Raw genomic sequence first — 20,081 nt, 5'->3', positions numbered from 1 at the left:
GAGGCCAACTCAAGCAGTCTTGGGACCCATGGGAAGCGGGAAGTAATGAGGACAAGGGTGGGGGACAGAGATATCTTCCCTTCCCACCATAGTATGGAATCCTCCAGACCTCACCTGCACTGCCCGTGGTCCCTGTCGCAGTCCGGGGTGGCAGCCCCGTTGGTGCCTGGCCTGGAACAGTTGCAGCCTTCGCAGCCGGCCAGCGGGTGGAAGCTGAAGGAATGTGTCTCACACATGTCACACTGGGGCCGGATCGTGCGGGGAGGGCACAGGCACCTCCCTGTCGTCTCCTCACAAAGGCGCTGGCCACAGTTGCATGCTGGCCAGAGGAGGAAGGGACACAGTATAAGAGTTAGAAGCCCCCTGACCTCCAGCAGGACTGCACCAGGCTCTACAGAAGCTTCCATGGGGTCTGGGAGAAAGGTGTTGCTTTTCCTTCATTATGGCATTGCTGAGCCTGGCTGATCTGAAAAGCCCTTTTCTTGGGGCCAAGATCAACTAAACCAAATGGTTCTGGCGGACACAGTGTGCAGACGCTGAGTGAGGACAGCTGCAGTTGTGTGTCATTCTAACCTGAGGCCTGTCTTTGGTCAGAGGGTCTGCAGGGCTCCATATCACCCCAGTGCACTGAGACCAAGGTCAGGGCACAACACAGCAGTGGGGCCCTCACCAGGCAAAGGCCTCCATACATGGACTCCGTCTGCATCACACCCACAGCCCTCCCATCACCCGGGCTGAGCCGTGTCTAGGGCTGCAGGACTGTTCTCAGATAAAGGTCCGTGGGCTCCTCGTTCAGTGAGGAGTGCGCCCTGTGACCCTGGCTCTCCTCAGCCCTCAACTGAGTTTTGCTTAGGCTGCAAAAACTGAAGAGGCTCCCGTTAGAAAGGAGACTGAGCTGTCTGATATTTCGATGCTTAAGGCTATTTACATTCATCTGCTTTGCCAAGCGCATGGGCCACATAACATGGGAAGCACAAATATTTATCTTCTAGAACCTTGCTACTCAGAGTGTGGTCCATGAACCGCAGCATGAGCATCACCTGAGTGATTATTGGAGATGCAAGACTCTCAGGCCCCAGCCCAGACTTCTTGAGTCAGAATCTGCAAGATTCCCAGGTGAGTTTCCAGCACAGCGAAATTCGAGAAGCCCTGCCCTGGGACTAGAGATGACCTTGGTTGACCCGAACATGCACTTACGCTTGCAGTGTGGGAATCCGTAGTAGCCCACTTGACAGCGGGTACACTGCCGCCCAATGACATGGGGCCGGCACGGGCACTGCCCGCCCTCGGGGCTGCAGTGATGGCCAATGGCCCCGGACGAGTGGCACTCACAAGGCAGTGCACCCTCGTGGTAAAGGGCCACCAGGGACCTGGTGGAGTTCTTACAGAATCCAGACGCTTTCTGGGGGCTGTGGAGACAAAAACTCATAGTGATATCCTGGGAGACGTGCCCAGAAATGGTCCCACCCTCCTTCTTCCCACGTGCTCCACCAAGCAGTGTTTCTGGTGGCGGGGGGAGGGGGGGGCTCTGGTTCTGGAATCTGGAAAGTGAGAGAATACCCCACCCTGGACTTAAATCCAGAGCTGTTTGACCTCAGAGCCTTTGCTCTTGGTATTTTCTGTACAGGATGCTTCTGGCCCCTTGGATCCTCAGGAAACCTGCAAGGGAGCAGAGTGGGTCTGCAGAAGAGATGGCAGGAGCTGACACCTGGGGCTGTTCTAGGCTCTTAGCATTCAGGGACCCACAGAGGGAGGATGGGACACTCCTCACTCAATCAGAGGGCAGAGGAGAACCAGATCAGGGCTGCTGTGCCTCCCAGTGGAGGGCGCCCTGTGTAGGATCTTTTAGGAATCTGAACTGGCCAACAGGAAGCAGCAAAGAGGAAGAGAAACTCCCACGCAGCCTGTGAGTCCCAGCTTGGAGGGTGAGCTGCTGAGACTGAGGTTGAGGAGGGAAATCTCACCCAGGGGTGTGTGACGAGGTCCGCTGTGGGACAGTGTGTGCCGAGGACCCAGGCCTCCTTGCCACTCCCCTGGGAGCTCAGAGAAAGCAGACAGACCCAAGGGCCAGCCCCTCCCTGGGTCTTTCCACAAAGTGATACTTACTCAATATAAAAACTGTCTCTTCCACAATTGGTGATAAACTCAGATGACTTGTCCACTGATTTTCTGTGAAGTATCTGGTAGTCATAATTCTCCGCAGGCATCACTAGAACTCGGACCTAAAGGGAAGCTGTGGGCATGTCTTTGGATTTCCAACAGCACAGCACACCTACTGCTCTTCATCAGATAGCCTCTCCACTAAGATCAACGTTCTTTATTGCTAAGCCCAAGACCAAATGGAAAAGGATTTATGAAAAAAGAATCACAAGAACCACCCTACGCCAGTGTTGAAGGCTCAGGCCATGCTTCCATGTTGGAAGTGACCACAAGTGAGGGCAGACCCCCTGGAGGACCTGCTCAGAGAGGCAGCAGCGTCCGGTGCTGGGTGGGGACAGGAGACGTCACCAGGAAGCCGGGGCCTGTTGGGATGGCCAGGGCCCTATCTGATTCATGTGATCCAGGATGACCCTGGATCCCCAGAGGTTGTATCTGTATTTTTAAAGGTGAGCAAACCAGAATAGCAGGACCAACGGGGAAACTCACACATTGATTTGCCCCTGAAACTGACATCCTGTCAGACACTCTCTCATCAATAATTGTAGCCCCAGTCTTTGAAAATCCTGCTTGGCTCTCTGTATCTGTATACATCAGACTGTGCCAGTAACAAACGCTGTGGGAAACTTCAAACATCTTTGTCAACTACTCACCAACTCACAGCTTACAACATCTACTGCTCTCATGTTATTCAGTAAACATTTGCCAAGCACCTGTGCCAGACTGTGTTCCAGGCACAGGGGACACAAAAGGAATGAAGTCAGGCCCTTGTCCCTAGAAAGATGACATCCTCAGAGTGTGAGGAGGCTTGAGCAGGAACTGGACGGCCACAGAGCAGAGCCTGGGCAGTGCTTCCTGACTCTCGAAGGCTTCCCAGGCACTGAGTGACCATGGTTCCGTCAACCAAGGTAATGAGCAGGGGAGGGGGTGCCCGGGGCTGTGCAGGTAACAGGCTAAGTCGGAGGGACTTGCGGATCGCTGGCTACTGGAGACCCACAGTGGATGGTCCGCAGGCTCGGGGAAGATTGGAGGTGAGCTCACCAGTGTGAGTGTCATTCCCACAGGGGGCAGAACAGGGTCAGCAGGTGCAGATTGATGTTATGCAAAGAGAAGTAATAGAACAAGAGGGCTCCGTGTCGAACTCGAGGGTACGCCAACATACAGGGACAAAGGGGAAGAGAAACCACTGAAGGGGCACTCAGGAAAGTGAGAAAAACCCAGAGAAAGCAGCTAGGGAAGCCAAAATCAGAAAGTTTCCACAACAAAGGAGGGTTCAGAGAGAGAGAGCTGTCAGATGAGGGGGGAGGCGGGGCTGCTGGAGAGAGACACCCACGCTCAGCACAGCTCGGCAGGGGGCGCGTTTCCTTCCTAACCACTTCTCCACTATTCCCACTTCCCTTCACTTTCATTGTCACACACTTTTTTTTTTTTTTGTAAAAGGTCGCTGTAAAATTTAAACACTTTTCTATTAACACGACTTCAATTTCTTGGAGGAATTGCTGCCATGAGCCAAAAGAGATACACAGAATGGCTGACTAAGGCAACCAGGTGAAGAGCCAGCTGAGGCACAAGCAGAACGCACCAGCACTAAGGACTTTCCTTCTGGAAGCCTCACAGTCACGGCCACCTCAGGCTCCGAGACATCAAACTCAGCCTGATCTCCTGTGATCACTTGGTCCAGGCAGCCAAGCACGTGGGGGCAGAAAGCAGCGTGAAAGACACCTGGGGGTGGGAAGAGTGTTCCTGTCATAACCCTGCCGGGACAGGTGAGCCCCGCAGCCGGCCTGCTCCCCGCAGCTCACCTGGCCGCAGCCGCCCCCCGTCCACAGACACCTGTGCCAGGAACGTTGGGTGCGTTGGTTGATAAAAGTGGATGACAATGACATACCGGCCCGGACGTGGTACGGGCCCTCTCAGGGTCACTTGGTTCTATGTGTAAAAAAGAGGAGGAAAAAAAAACCCTCATCATGCAGAGCTATGAATAATTAGAATCACAGGATATTTATTTTATTTCATTTCTTTTTTATTGAGGTATAGTTTATGTACAATGTTATATTAGTTTCAGGTGTACAACATTGTGATTCAGTATTTTTTATAGATGCCACCCCATTTAAAGTTATTACAAGATGACAGCTACATTCCGTGTGCTCTACAATATATCCTTGTTGTGTCCCTATTTTATATATAATAGTTTGCATCACTTAAGCCCCTCCCCCTACCTTGCCCCTCCTCCCTTCCCTCTCCCCACTGGTAACCACCAGTTTGTTTTCTATCTCTGCGAGTCTGCTTCTATTTTGTTATATACATTTGTTTGTCTTATTTTTTAGACCCCATATTTAAGTGATAACATAGAGTATTTGTCTTTCTCTGTCTAATTTCACTAAGCATAATACTCTCTAGGTCCAACCTTTGCAAACGGCCGAATTTTACAGAATCACAGGATATTTCGAGGTTAAAAACCAAAACAACCTAGGTGTTTACCCAACTAAAGTGAAAACCCCTGTTCACACAAAACCTTCCCTTGAACGTTTGTCGCAGCTTTATCTGCAATCACAAACAGAGGGAACAAACCAAGTGGCCCTCCGCGCAGAATGGACAAACCAGCTGTGGCACAACCATACACAAGGTTGGAGGGAGTGTCACAGGGTATGATCACTTTGGAAAACTGCGTGGTAGTCTGACCGAAGTCGAACATCTAACTGAGCGACTGCTTTCCCAGGTAATAGCAACAGAAGGGCACACTATGCCTGCAAAAGGCCGTACAAGAATGCTCCTTGTATCCAAGCACTGCTTGTAACAACAGCCTAACAAAGAGTCGGACTCCGTTTTTTGTTTGACAGTTTTCAAGCTCCATCACTCACCTTTTGTCTTTGTCCCACACCAGGAAAAGCTGATACGAAAGCCCAGGTGTTCATGCCTTGGCACAGGCGGGAAGTTCAAACCACACAAATTCTAGCCCATGGGAGAGGCAGCCTCACCTGGACCGCTCCCACCCACCCCAATTCTTGCCTACCCACAGTGAAAACCAGTCATCTCCCAACCCTTGCTCAGGCTTGTGTGTGAGCCCTGCTCTCCCCAGAAAGCCTCACCATGTGAGTAATGAGTCTTCAAACTCTCAAAAAACAAAAAACTACAAGAATAACAACAATAAAAGATTATCTTTCAGATGAGAGCTGTACCTTGGAGGGTGAGTAACTTACTAAAGGTCATACACCAATTTGATAGCAAAACCAGGACAAGAAGTCTATTGTCATGATTTCAACTCATTTCCCCCTACTATTCTAGGCTGCCTTCCCCATATGGGATCTTATTAAATTTTCTCCCCCGGAGCCTGTTCATTTCCTATCTCAATGCAATGTGAACTGACATGAGCCATCGCTAGGATGAAAAGGACATACTGTCATTAGAACAAACATTAAGTTCTGCCATTTTGCAGTTTACAGTGACAAAGGCGCATTCCTTTCCTATACTTCATCTCTGTGCTCTAGATGATTAATTGGCATGTGTTTTTAGGGAATTTCCTGCCTTCAGGTTGGGGTTGCAGAAAAAAAAAAGTGTTAGAACACTTTCTAAAAGTGCTTATATTCTAATTTGGGAATATAATGAATAAACTCAAGAATGTTCAATTGCAGTAGTCCATGAAAATATGAGCTGTCCTAAGATGGGCCATGAAAAACTGCCAAACGACTGTGTGGACAGCGATACAGGAGGGAAAGAGAGTGTCAGGATGGGATGGCCACAGACAGGATTAACTGGATGCCTCATGCCTGTGCAGAGATGCTCAAATGTGGGCATCCAAGACCCTGGAAGGTTTGTTAAAACCCAGATTCCTGGGCCCTACCTCCAGGGTGTCTGATTCAATAGAATTCTCTGATTCAGTGTCCTGGGGTGGGGCTGGCAGATTTGCACTTCTAACAAGTTCCCAGGGGATGAGGACACTGCTGGCTGGGGCCACACTTTGAGAACCACTGGTTTAGGAGCAACATACTCAGGCGGAGTCCTACCTGCGGTGCCTTCAAGGTAACTCCAGTAACAGCTCCTGCAGAAGGTGAAGGATCCTGGGACAGGTGAGGGGAAGACCCGCCAGCTGGGACATCCAAAATTAATGCTGTTGGAGGAGTTTCGGGGACCAGGGAGACGCAAGTGGCACTGAAAAATAAAATACTGAAAAATAACCCAAACCAGAAAGAACTGTCCATTGGGGAAGATACAGATTCTAAGCATCCGAAGGGTCCAGTCTTGAGAGACCCACAGGCCTGTGGAGACCTCTGTACCGAGACACTCAGTGCACAGCCTGGCCAAGTGTACCCAGCTGCCTGCTTAATACAGCGACCTAAGGCAGAAAACAAAAGTCTTAATTTTGAAGGAAAGTAAGCTAGACAGAAGCTTATGGAAACTTCCCTCTCTAGGACTAAAATTCATTGTTGAATGAGATCAATGCAATGAAACTGTTATTCACCTCTAAACATCACTGCTGGCATAAAACTATATAAAAACAGAACAAAAACACGTCACTTCTTTTAGGCACAGCCAGGTTTCATCATCTTGGTGGTTTCAACCATATGCATGAGATTTCATGACTGTGTCCATAAATTGTTTTTGAATCTCCGTTGAAACACCCTTCCCCAAATCGCAATAACCACTGGTTAGCTAACATAGTTGTGAGATGGGTCATTATTTCTTTCATGGTTTTTTAAATGAAGAGTCTCAGACAGAGATTAAAGGACTGGAACAAAGTGAGACTCTGCGAGGGCGCAGAACAGAACTCAGAGTAACTGCCCCAGAGGGAGAGGCTCAAACATTTCACCCAGTTGCTACTGTGTCAGCATCCTGATATTACGGAATTCTGGAAAGATTGCTGGAATAAATGATGTGCTGCTTTTTTTTTTTTTAATCTATCACCAGCCTTTAGTACCTTGGCCTGTGATCACTTCTGAAGTTAAGCATAAAGCTGTGGCCTTCAAAGCATTACAGGATCACTCAGCACAAACACAGGACAAAGGAAGGAAACACTTTACCTTTGATTAACAAATCGCCCGTAACTGGCAGTGCATTTGACCTGAGGTCTCAAGTATTCCGTTGAGAATTCTTCAGTGGGTATGATACAGATTTGATGCTGTTGAGCAAATACAATACAAGAAGGTACATCCCAGTTATCAGCAAAGCCAAGGTTACGGACAAACATGCTCTTTTTTTAAAAAAAAAAAAAAAAAAAAAAAAAAGCTGTTAAGAATTCCTCCAGAGAAATTTTAAGTTTTATTTTAAAGCTGTAAAAATCACAGGATGGCACTCCATGGCCTCATTACATGCAACAAATCCTTTTTACTGTTGTCCAGGATTGCTGACTAACTTGCTCTCAGAATAACTATGTAAATAAACAAAATCATGTAAAAGTGCAAGCACAACTCTTTGTCAGCGACTTTTGGGCCTGTGTTTTCCCTTCTGCCCTGGGCCCACGCTGGTTCTTCAGACCCGTTGGCAGGGGGAGGGAGATGTGGCGGGCAGCCAGGGAGCCTGCTGTTCAGAGAGGGGGCAGTTCCTGCTACAAACAATCCTTCTCAGCAGAAGATGACTCGTGTCTCAGGCCCACTGGGACTCTGACCCCAGAGCTAGTTTTTGAGTCAGACAAGAAACTTGGTCATTAACTTAATACATTTCCTTTTGAATCAAAACTATTACTAACTTGATCACAAAGCTATTCAGTAACAACAAAATTTCCATTGAATACTTGCTACATGCCCAGTGCTGAGACTGGGGGATCCTATAAGGCCAAGATGGATAGTACTTCTGTCTTCTTGGAGCTTATATTCTAGTCAGCTTTGACCCTGAATGACATCTGTTTCATAAAGGGCAAATGTAGGGGGAGGCTACAGCTCAAGTGGTAGAGCACATGCTTAGCATGCACAGGGTCCCTGGTTCAATCCCCAGTACCTCTTCTAAAAGTGAATAAATAAACCTAGTTACCTTCCCCCTCAAAAAAAAAGGCAAATGTATTCTTGAAAGATGAACGTTCAGCCCCATTTTAATTTTCAAAGATGAAGAAGTTAAGCTTCATTTGAATCGTGATGTTTAAAAAGAGAGCCATCAATTTAAAAAGTCTTAAATTATTATATAGTTTATACAATAATTTTAAAAAAACTGAATTCCAGGTAGTTCTTAGGAGAAAGCTTGACATTTTAAATACTGTCAAGCACAAACATTTAAAACAGATTAGAACAGGCTGGCCCAGCATTTCCTGGGGTGTAAGACATGCTTAACATTAGCAGTAACAGAAAGTTGCTTCATACTTAATCTTCTGTTCCTTGAGATACTTACTATAAATCTGACCACCCGTTCTAGCCCAAATCCCACTGCCTCTGTTTATCACAATTCTCACTACTTAGGTTATGATATTAAAAAGGTATTTTTAATCTGCCAAAGCTGGCATTTTAACTCTTAATAGTATGTGTGTGTGTGTGTGTGTGTGTGTGTGTGTGTGTGTGTGTATGTGTGTGTATATATATATATATATATATATATATATATATATGTATCTAATTAACTGAAAACACTCTTCTTGAAATACAGTAACAATGATCTGGGGGAAAAAAAAACAGGTGATTACAACCTTGTAAGTTCTGAAGGAATCTGCCAAGAAGCTATAGACATAATAAAATAGTAAAGTGGGAAAGAAAATAAGTAGTAACTAATGGCATTTCTGTACACCAGCAATAATAATAAACTAGGAAATATAACGACAAAAGATATTTCATTCATAATATTAACAACAAATTAATGAAATGGGTTTGTGAAATGAGTTCAAGTTTGATGAGTAAACTTTATGGGTTCCTGTAGAAAAGTCTCAAACAAATGAAGAGGCATGACAGATTTCTGAATGGGAAATAGACTCCATAACACTGGCAGTTCTCCAGAGGTTAATTTTATAGATGTAAGGCAGCCCCAGACAAAGTTTTAATAAGCGTTAAAACATATCTATGGGTTATCAATAAAGTTCTGCGGTCAAAGCAGAAGCGTACCAGAAGGAATCGGGCCATCCGCGCTTTGAGCTGCACGTCTGCGTCTGCCAGCAGCTCGTACACAGCGAGGCGCCCCCTGCCGTCGGTCACGGCGCTCCGGCAGAGGATGCTGCAAGGGGAAAAGGGTTTCTTAGCCTCACTCCCTAGTCTCCCTCACTTTGTGCCCAGCGGGGTGGCTGATGGCACTTCAGTTTCCCCTGGTTTATCACAGGGTCGCCAACATGAATTTCTCTACAGGTGGCGTTTAGGAGAGATGCAGCTCATGAATAGTGTGGGGAAAAGAACTTTCCCACTGTGGTCTGAGCTGCCCCTCTCAGGCTAACGCCTTGCTCACCTTCTCCACCCGGCTTTATGGAATTCTTGGTTTAGTCGTGGGGAGAAAGAGCCCCAGGGTCAGTGTATCCCATCTCCAAGACAGCCTTCTTGGAAATTTATCAACATTGTTGGTACCACTGGAGAATAAAGTGGCCCACTGGCTTCACAACGAACACCTCACGCGGCGTCAGTAATGGGGCTGAGGAACCTTGAGTCTGCCTTTGGAAGCTGGGTCTGTTCCTCCCCATGCTTCCTTCCGCATTCTACCAGCGGTGCTCCTTCCCTCCATCCCATCAGATGCCATGTGGAGCTCAGGAGCATTTAAAAGGTCACAGTTCTGAACCAAAGAATACAGCTTTGTGGTAAAACCTATAAAAGGGAGTATTTTGGGGGGAATGTTTCTGACTTCATCCTCGATAGCAACTTTTCTGTCTGTAAATATAATTTGAAACTACAGACAAAAAGAAAATGACCATCTCCGGGAAATGTTTGAAATGATTAACACAATGACTTTGGGTGAGAATTAAAATGGGATATAGTTTGTGGCATGTACTACAAACTCAATAAACAGTCATTCTCTTTGCCCTTTTGCACATGTGTGTGGATCACATAGGAGTGTCAATTAAAATGCATTTCTTTTGGATTCAAGTGTAACTCTGGGAGTTAAATATATTAAGTGACTCCCTTAGATTCAGTTTTATCCTTATCCTCTATTCAACTTTTAGTAAGAACAGACTAAGTAACAACCATATTGACTGAACCGTTAATGATCACCTTTCTTACAGAGGGCAGCTCAGATTTATTACAGCACTGCTTTGAAAAGTGGTGTTCCTCCGAGAACCACGACTTTTCTGTTGGGATTTTTTTTTTTTTTTTAATAACATAGTTAGGCCTCATTTGAGAAATGCTGGGAAAGGTTCAAATCTCAGCAGGAGAAGCTGCAATGTTGAAGGGGTCTGTCATTTGAAATAGGCTTTTATGGGTCAAATATTTTCCAATTGCACCATACTTTTGGACCCCAGTACTTGTAGCCTGGTCATTTTCACTTATCCACATGACATGCAAAGTAGAGAAAAAGGAAATATTTTAGACAAGTAAAAAGATACCATGGGACTTTCCTGGGAGAGGTTAAATACAATAAAAGTGATTCCTAGTCTAATGTAATACTGCTTGGAAATCTAATGATGGAGAACTCTGGTGTCACCACATCCAGAGCTAAAATGATCTGCAGAATATCATGCACTTCTCGCCCCCAAACAGCATGCAGACAAAGGTCCTGAACCAACGCCTATGGCACATGAAATCCTGCAAGGGTGTCCTTTCTCTCAGTTCTGAGATCACTCCTCTGTTTGGCACAGATAGTCTCAGTCTCTCCTGAGAGTCATGAAGGTCATTAGGAATGTTCCCTCCTTCCACTTAGCCATCTGCACTTTGTATCCTGTGGAGCAGGGATTGAGCCTTGATCTGGAAGGCGGAAGGGGTCAGAGACTGAACTGGGGGGTGGGCTTGGGTGGATGGGGTATAGAGAAGCCCTGCCCTAGGCTCGGTGGCCAGCAGTCCCCAGGACTCAGGTGGTGAGGTGACCCACCCATCTGGGAGTGTACGTCCCCGTGGTTGCTGATGTCACCTAGAGATGACACAATATTCTGGGGAAATTTTGGGGGCCATCCAGTGCTCCTATAAAAATGCAAATATAATCACATTTTTTTTAAATCAACACTGCAGAGTAAAGGGAAGTTTCAATTTTTTTTTTTTAAGATTTTGAAAAGATGCTTTCACAGTTTATTTTTTAGGGTTGCCAAGAGCATGATGTTAATTTAATAACCATTTCATCGAGTCTCATAAAATTTTCCATTCTAACCTACCCAAAGTTACTCTTTTCATAAGTTCTTTCATTTGCAAAACTGGGAAAATGTCCAACCACCTCAGGTCATCTTAGATTTGACAAAAAGCAACATAAATGTGATGGTTACAAAATGTTCAAGGCCTTAGCGAAGAACTGGGAAAGTTCACTGTAGTTCCCCATCTGCTCTCTCAAGAGACTCTGCCTCCAGTGCCATTTATTCTACAATCACCTCATGTGGAAACAGCCCTGGCATTAATTCTTTAATTACAGCATCCTCTGAACATTTGCGTACATATTAAAATATTATGCAAAGAAAACAATTTTTAATAAATCCTTGTCAGAGCTCTTGGAAGAGATGAACTTCATCAGGGTGAATGTGAGATTCCTTTGTCAAACTATTTTTCACCTTGCGATCACCAAGCATTAGTTATCCCCGGTTCTGAAGGGCATGTGGTGACAGCAAGTGTAATAGAGAACAGTCTCTTTCCCTGCACCAGGCCCCCATGTACCCAACACAGTGTTTAAGGTGAGAGCATTGGGTTCATGGCACCACGTGGGGGTGACTGAGAACAAAATAAAAAGGTTGTGCTTTATGTGAATCTGAGCCAAAATGGTAAGTAGAACCTACAGCCTTTCAAGAAAATGCAACATTTTCAAGACGCTGCCTACGGAGAAGCCTTCCAGTACCCACGCTGTGGGTGAGGCTCGGTCACGCAACTAGTTACCTGCTGGTTTTCAAGCTCAACCTCAGAAATGAAACAACTTTCCAAGTCAGATGAAAACCAAAGCTCCCAAAGTTGACCTCCTTCCTGACCACCCAGCTACAGAGGAACCCGCGGGGCAGGATGGGTTACCTGTACTTGCAGCTGTAGACGTTCACCTGGCCTGCCAGGACCGCCCCAGGGCTCCGCATGAGCACATCAGCCTCAGACGGCTGGTCTACTTCCGTGGAATACTCCACCACGACCACGTAGTGGCCGACCTGCGGGACCCGCAGCCGCAGGCGCAGCTCCACCTGTCAGAGAGCCCGAGCAGACGGACGTGAGATGCGCTGGGCATGGTTACACAGGCAACGGTGAAAATGGGGCTGAGTGACACCTGGGAGGAATTTTATAAGTCATCACAGTAAGAAATGTGGTCCTGTAGGTAGGGATGCCAGAGAAAATACATAATGATTGTTTAACTGCAATTTACATTTAATGAGGCAGCCGGTATTTTTATTGCCTAAATCTGGTCACCTGCTTATAGAGCCTTCTACTCCTACCCGTATATTTGCCTTGTTTCTTAAGGCCAGAGATACTCCAAATCTTGAAGAAGGAATTACCAACAGGGGGCCAAAGGGAATGGAAGTAAGCCTTGATGCTCCTTAACTGTTCTTTGATTGAAAAAGAAACTTTGAGTTGTATGAATGCAAACAATGTAAAGTGATACACACACCCAACTCCTGGGATGGTGACTAGTAATAGCCTGGTTTTCCTATTTACAAATCATTTCCTATGTCTGAAAATGCACACGTGTGTACTTTTCTGTCTCTCATTTTTAAGAAAACCTGTGCCCGTAGCAGGCCATCACGGACACTTCCGTACCATGGCAGCAGGACTGGACAGCTGTCACGGGTCACATGCAGGCTGCAGAGCCGAAAATATTTCCTGCTGAGCCTTTATAGAAAAAGCACGCTCACCCCTGACCTTGCCTATCGGTTAGGAGCTTGGAGTCTGGACTCGCAGTGCCCCAGGCTATGCGACCTTGAGCAAGTTACTTAACACTTGTATGTCTCGGCGTCCTCCTGTGTGAAAATGAGGATAACAACAGTACCCACCGCCCGGATTATGAGGATTCAGTGAGTCAACGTGTGAGGAGCTCTCATGCCAGTGCCTGGCACGTCGTAAGCCCTGTACCAACAGTGATGATTTTATAACTGTGGTTATTGCTTTTGGCCGTGACTTTTTTTTTTTTAACTCGGTAGTATTTAGTGTGTCTATAGCAGTACATATAGAAATATTTCATTTTTCTGATGGCTGCCTATCATTCCATAGTATGAATGTAAAATCATTTATTTCACCACCTGTTGATGGACACTTAGGTTGTCTCTGATTTTTCCTGAAACATACAAGGCTACACGATCATCTACCTGTATGGTTCTGTCAGTGTCTGTATCTATCTTTGTATCCTTATGCGAGTATTTCTATAAGATTCCTAGAAGTGGAACTCGAACTGCTAGGTCGAAGTGTGCTGAGCCAATGTTAGAACTCCATTCCTTAGCAGTGTAACCCACTTCAGCCTGTGAGCTCAGGCCCAGCCAAGCTTCACCACACTTAATTAACATCCTCCTGCCCCGTGCCTTCAGGAAATCCACTTCTACTGTTTCTCCTGCACAGCTCTGAATCCCACAGCTGCTATTTTCCACAGTGATTTTTCTATCTCAAAGTCTGGGGGAAAGGGTAAAAATAAAATTTCTAGACAAGCTGGAGGTGGGTTTACAATGGGTTCATAAGCATTCCATGTTGAGTACAAGAAGAGAAGAGAATTACTGAACAACTTTAGACTTTGTTGGAAAAATTTATACTTAAGAATGTTAAGGGTAATTTCTAAAAGACCAGAAAGCAATCTATGCTTACTGAACAAGCAGGGAGATAGAGAAAACTATCTCAATCAAACAGAAATCGGGAAACGATTTTTTTAAAGGTAATTAAAAAAGTGAGTAAACAAAATAAATAAGATGGCAAAAATTAGTCCAAATATCTCAGAAATGAATGGATATAAATGCTAGTAAATAATAGTAATAATCTAATCAGTAATTAGATTATTAATATTGAATACAATAATACTTAGAAATATAATTATATTTAATGTTAATAATACAGTAATAAATAAATAACAAATCATTAGTAATCAGTAATAAATATAAATATAAAATAATATATAATATAATGTATATAATATAACATACAAATATAAAATAAATAAAATAATAAATACAAAAATAAATATAAATAGATTAAAGTCACATAGGGAGCAGAGATAATTAGATTGAAATATTAAAAATCTAACTATGTACTAATTTACAAGAGACAGAGGCTTGCCTGGTGCCCAGCAGGAGTGTTCTGACTTAAAGAGATGAACTGTCCAGATCTCCTTCTCACAGAGAATAAAGGACACTCAGAGGGCAGTGAGTGATGGGGCTGGGAGGCAAAAACAGAATGGGACCAGAGCAGCCTCCATGGCAGGAGCTACAGGTAAGCAAAGGAGGCCACTCTGCAGAAGGAGAGGGGAACAGACAGACACGCGGAGAGGGGGGAGGCCTCGTGGGGAGAGCCACGTGGCTCTGTCCTCACAGGTTCCTGGGAGACCTGCGTGCACTCAGTTCCCGCCCTCGGAACCCTGCCAGGCCTGTCTGTCTCCTAGGACAAAGCACTCCTTCACATGAGCTAGATCTAGAGGGCTGCTCTTCCTTTCAGCCCAGAGGCTGACTAGAACATGTAATAGCAGTATGGTTAAGTACAGTTACCAGTTCCTGAGCATCGTGGGGCACAGGGCACCCCAACAAGAGCCCCATGTGGATTATTCCATTGACTAGTTCTGTTATGTAGGTACTATTCTCATCTCCATTGTGTAAACCAGTAGATTCGGGCCCAGGGAGACTCTTCACAGCTAGTTAGTGGTGACCCAGGACGTGACCCAGGCAGTTTCACTCCAGAACCATCCCCTAAACCAGAGACTACCCGTGGTTTCCAAAAGGAAGGAAGGATGACTCAGCGTTGGTCTGGGTGGCTTATGAGGACCAAAAGTTAGACATTATAATGAACCATGTTTTGGTTCAATATAAAAAAGGGCTTTCTAATAATTTTAGTTTACTTAAAAATGGAATAGTCTATCTCTAGAAGAAGCGAGTCCCCCATCAATTCAACAGAGACTAAATGAATAAATATCTGATAAGGATAATGTAGAAAGGATTCTTTCACAGGAAGGGAAATCAGATGATTCCTAAGACCTCTTCTAACACCATTAGTCTCTGGATTTCATCACAGTGATCTACTAATGCTGTGCAGTAGAGCTTTCCATGATGGCAAAAATACTCTGTGATCTGCACTGTCCAGCAGAGGGGCCACCAGACATGCATGATTACTGAGCACTTGAGATGTGGCTGGTGCTACTGAGAAACTGAGTTTTTCGCTCGACTTAAGCTTAATTAATTTAAATTTTTATAGCCACCTGAGGCTAGTGGCTACTTTATTAGACAGCAGAAGTCTGTAAGCATCCAGATAAAACAGTAAGAAGGACTGTAAAATAAAACTGGACAGCCTGGGGCTTAGTTTTATGCATCACGTAGATAGAATAGCTCAGGACTGTGGCTCTGGGCTAAGGCAGAGGCAGGGACACCTCCTGCTGAATCACCAGCATCACTTCCTGGAGATGAGCCCTTCTCAACGTTACCTCCCTGCTGCGTGGGGGACACACACACATGCACGTGTATGTTGTATATACGTGTATGCACATATATGCATCTGTTTAAACACACACACAGCATGCGTTGGGAGAGCTACGTGGACTGAATACTAGAATGGTGAGAAAGTAAGACCATAATGTTTTTCTTTATGTATGTCTACACTGTTTTACTTCTTAAAACAAGTGTACATCTTCTATAAAATAAAAACGCAAATAAAGTAAAATGAAATGAAGACTCAACTTAAGAAATAGCGTGAAAATCCTATAACTGCTACCTTGAAAATATCCGAAATGTAGGTTAAAAATGGGACACATCTAAATGGTCAGTGAGAATGAACACCCTGTATATTTTCCTTCCACAGATTTAATCCCCTCAATGAACATTTTCCTCAAGGGAACAAAACAGAGACCACTGTAGAGAGCAAGGAATGGAGACACTGCGGAGGAAGTGGTTTTGTTCTCAGTGTCTGTGGGGAGGTGTTACACTGTGTCCTCTAATGCTGATACATAGCACTTCTAACTCAAATCTTAAGACAGTTTAGTCTTAAGGTGTTTTGAGGTTCATAGAGCTCCTGGAACAAAAGTAATGCCGAGACCTGCAGTAACCTGTCCGCTGAGCCATGAGGGAGGTGCCATTGGGTGGAGTGGTTCCAGATTCTGAGCTCAAGGAATTCAGCTGCTACAAATTGCCCAGCCTGAGGGGATGAACAGTCAGTGAGCGTTGTATCCTTTTAGGGTAAGCTTTAACTCCTGGAGGCCTTTCAGAGACATCTTGCCCTGAATCAGGCAGAAGAGGATGCCCCCTTATAAGTCCAGAGCAACAAAAGGAAAGGATTCTGTGCCCGCCCACGTTCCCCGCCATGTCTAGAACGTGCTGGGAGACTAGCCTCACCACCGTTCAGTGCGATGGACCGCCCAGCCCCGACTCCAATCACAGAACTCAGCACACCTCTGACACCGCTGAGGACATCTTCCAGGTTCCCCTGAATGTGAGAAGCAACTGTGGCCAAGGGTTTTTAGAAGACAAGACAGGGAGGCAGTAATAGCTTTGACAGTAAAGAAAAGGCTGTCCCACCTCTCTCCCACTGAAGTCCGCCATGACTGGGTGTGCGGGGCTGGGCCGCCTCAATGCCAAGGCTCTTGGCTCCCCATCAAGCAGGAAGTGTCTGGCCTCACAAGCCAGGGCACAGGGGAATCGGGTCACTGGCAAATGCTGGTAAAGTAAGCAACTTCAACAACAACAACAACAGAATACAACAGTTACAACTGAGAACATAACACAGAGCGTCCCAGGGCGTCCCCGAGGCTCTTCTCCACTCCATTCTTTCACTCATTCACTCATCATTCTTCCGCAAACTCTTACAACATGCCTATTAGAGGAATCGGGAGATAAATTTTCATCTGCATGGGGAACGGACTAAGGTCCACCAAACCAGATTCCATTTTAAGCTCTTCCCCTCACCAGATGCACAGCCTTGAGGGTATCACTTGGGCGTGCACGGCCACTTCCACACGCAAGAGGGGGAGAGTCACTCCTAAGCCCCAGCTACGGTGTGCAAAGCACTTTGTGAATCTTACATTAAAGGCAGTCACCGCTGCAGAGGAAAAGCACAGGTAAGTGATTAACCAGAGCCTCCTGCTGCAGTTGTGACCCTGAGGCCTCCTGAGAATCCTTGCGCCCAAGCTCCCGAGGTAGAGGACCCCGGCCGTGCACCTGCTGCCCATACTAACTTCTCCCGGGGAGGGCCTGTGTCGGCACACGGCTCTGTGACGGGCAGCCTCAGCGAGGGGGCCTCGTAGTAGTCCCGGGGGAGCAGCACCAGGTAGTCCTAGGAAATAAAGACCAAGAAGATGGTTATGCATTATGAGGGTGGCCCTGCGTTAGCAATAAAATAGCTAAAGAGACAAAGCTAGGTTACAATAGCCAGGTGAAGCTCTCTAGTTCAACTCTCCACATCGACTGCTTTGTTCGGGTCCCAGACTCACCGGATCGCACAAAGCAACCCATCGCTTGATGCACTGGGGACAAGCGCCTCAGGCGAACATTTTTATTTTCAAATCGCAGGGGGAAATTTACCAGCTCTTCTGGGTTGTTTCTACGTTCAAAGATAAAGACAACAACAAACTGTCAGTTGATAGAACGTTCCTTTGACAGACTGGATGCCTGCATCCCTGTGGAACTCTGAGTTGCAGATCATGTATTATGGCTTTTTATTCCCACACCAGAGCCACGCTCGCCTGGCTTCGTCTAAAAAGTGACGTTTTGCCATCCTGGTGAATCACAGAGTGAGACTGGCCTTCTGCCCATTGTTGTAGGACAGGAGAGAAACAACATGTTCCACAGAGGCTGCCAAGTGGAGTCCACAGTGTAAATCCAGAGAAGCAGCTCTTCAGGAAAGAGCAGAGTCCGGGCTTCTGAGACGATCCCCAGCACTCCTGGCATCGCCACCCACCCGCCGAGGGAAGGGGGAGGGAACATGCGCCGCACCAGAGAGAGACACAGACACAGACCACGAGGCTTCTTCTCTCTTCCCAGCCCTCAGTTTCTCTATCACAGAGAAGAGGAGAAAGGTTTTAGAGGGGAAAAGCAGGGGCTCAGTGGCCTTACGACCTGAGTGGGTTTGAATTTTAAAATGGTTATCGATCTATTAATAAGCTTCCTTCAGTTGGGACCATATCTCCTCATTACCTCATGGTCCCATAGATCCTAAAACAGTAAAGGTGGATAATAGATGCTCAATAAAATATTTTTAAGTGAAAATGCAATCACAATACGGAAGCATATACGTGAATTATGACACCACTGCAGTGACTAAATGTCATGAAGCATCTTCCACGCCTAGGTAGTAACTTTTATTGTGAACTTCTTTTTTCTTTTTTTTTAATTGTAATATAGTCAGTTTACAATGTTGTGTCAATTTCTGGTGTACAGCATAATGTTTCAGTCTTACATATACATACGTAGATTCCTTTTCATACTCTTTTTCATTATAGGTTACTATAAGATATTGAATAGAGTTCCCTGTGCTCTACAGGGAACTTGTTGTTTATCTACAGAAGAAACTTGTTGTTTATCTATGTTACATACACTAGTTAATATCTGCAAATCTTGAACTTCCAATTTATCCCTTCCCACCCTCTTCTCCCCTCCCAGTAACCATAAAATTGTTTACTATGTCTGTGAGTCTGCTTCTGTTTTGTAGATGAGTTCATTAGTGTTCTTTTTTTTAGATTCCACATATGAGTGATATCATATGGCATTTTTCTTTCTCTTTCTGGCTTACTTCACTTAGAATGATGATCTCCAGGTCCATCCATGTTGCTGCAAATGGCATTATTTCCTTCTTTTTATGGCTGAGTAGTATTCCATTGTATACATATTCCACAGTTTCTTTACCCAGTCATCTGTTGATGGACATTTAGGTTGTTTCCACGTCTTGGCTATTGTAAATAGTGCTGTTATGAACACTGGGGTGCATGTATCTTTTAGAATTAGAGGTGAACTTTTTCTTTCCATTAGCCCAACTGTATGTCCTATTCCTGGCCTCAATGGAGTTTTCCTCTTCCTCAATTCTAACATTTGTGAAACATTCTTAAACTTTTGTAAAGCAACACGGCTTTCTACCAAGAAGTAAAAGAAACATAGGAATGGAATGAACAGCTCAAATCTTCACATTATCTTTATAAGATCCCAGATTTGGAAAAGACCTACATGGGTAAGCATAGTCCATACTGCCTGGTGCAGGTTGGGAACGTGCCTGAGATTTACTCACTTAGCCAATCAAGTGGCTTGGGCCAGAAGGAAATGCTTTACATCTTCCACTCTGAGAGCATGAAACCAAGGATTGCCGAAGACTATAAGCAAAAGCAGACATCAAAGAAGAGGATCTGAGACAGCAGATCTCATCCCTGCAAGTCCCCTGGCCTCTCTGGCTCTTCTACGTGCAAGGATACAGCTCTTCCTTTGACGAAGAGTTCTTTGTCCAAGGCAGTCTGTTTGGTGATGCTGTTGCCACGGTCCAGGCAGAAGGAGGCAGGAAGCCTGTCACGGAGAAGCACTGGCTCTTCCTGTGTCTCCCTTCTCTTTCCACCACCAAGAATATCACTGCTTTTAGAGTCTTCTCTTCCTCTGCCCCTTCTGATTCCCAGAGAGGCTGATTTTTTTTTTAATGTCCTTCTGATTCATGATAAAAAATTCCATTTCTGAAAGGCTGGAATATATGCTTATGAAGATTTTACATTTATTTTGATAACTTCGACATTATGAGTTAAAAAAAATTTTTTTTTGGCCTGTGAGAAGC

General features: G+C 45.4%; 1 protein-coding gene across 11 annotated transcripts in view; it reads right to left on the bottom strand.

Moving 5' to 3' along the window:
- The window catches only part of LAMA3 (laminin subunit alpha 3), a 211,988-nt gene that overhangs the window by 85,648 nt on the left and 106,259 nt on the right, over nucleotides 1-20,081 (bottom strand). For 3 of the 11 annotated variants that reach the window (XM_074352155.1, XM_074352153.1, XM_074352154.1), the window contains 11 exons: nucleotides 17,512-17,609; nucleotides 16,856-17,009; nucleotides 12,189-12,349; nucleotides 9,174-9,282; nucleotides 7,176-7,273; nucleotides 6,162-6,306; nucleotides 3,960-4,086; nucleotides 3,740-3,879; nucleotides 2,107-2,222; nucleotides 1,198-1,409; nucleotides 115-319 (listed from right to left, as the gene is read on the bottom strand). In XM_074352155.1, coding sequence (XP_074208256.1) covers nucleotides 115-319; nucleotides 1,198-1,409; nucleotides 2,107-2,222; nucleotides 3,740-3,879; nucleotides 3,960-4,086; nucleotides 6,162-6,306; nucleotides 7,176-7,273; nucleotides 9,174-9,282; nucleotides 12,189-12,349; nucleotides 16,856-17,009; nucleotides 17,512-17,609 — 1,565 coding nt within the window. The other 8 variants (XR_012502025.1, XR_012502026.1, XR_012502027.1 and 5 more) reach the window with 8 other exon arrangements.

Source organism: Camelus bactrianus, chromosome 24 (genome assembly GCF_048773025.1).
Source record: "Camelus bactrianus isolate YW-2024 breed Bactrian camel chromosome 24, ASM4877302v1, whole genome shotgun sequence".
Classification (NCBI taxonomy): domain Eukaryota; kingdom Metazoa; phylum Chordata; class Mammalia; order Artiodactyla; family Camelidae; genus Camelus; species Camelus bactrianus.
This window is presented reverse-complemented; position numbering and strand designations above follow the sequence as displayed.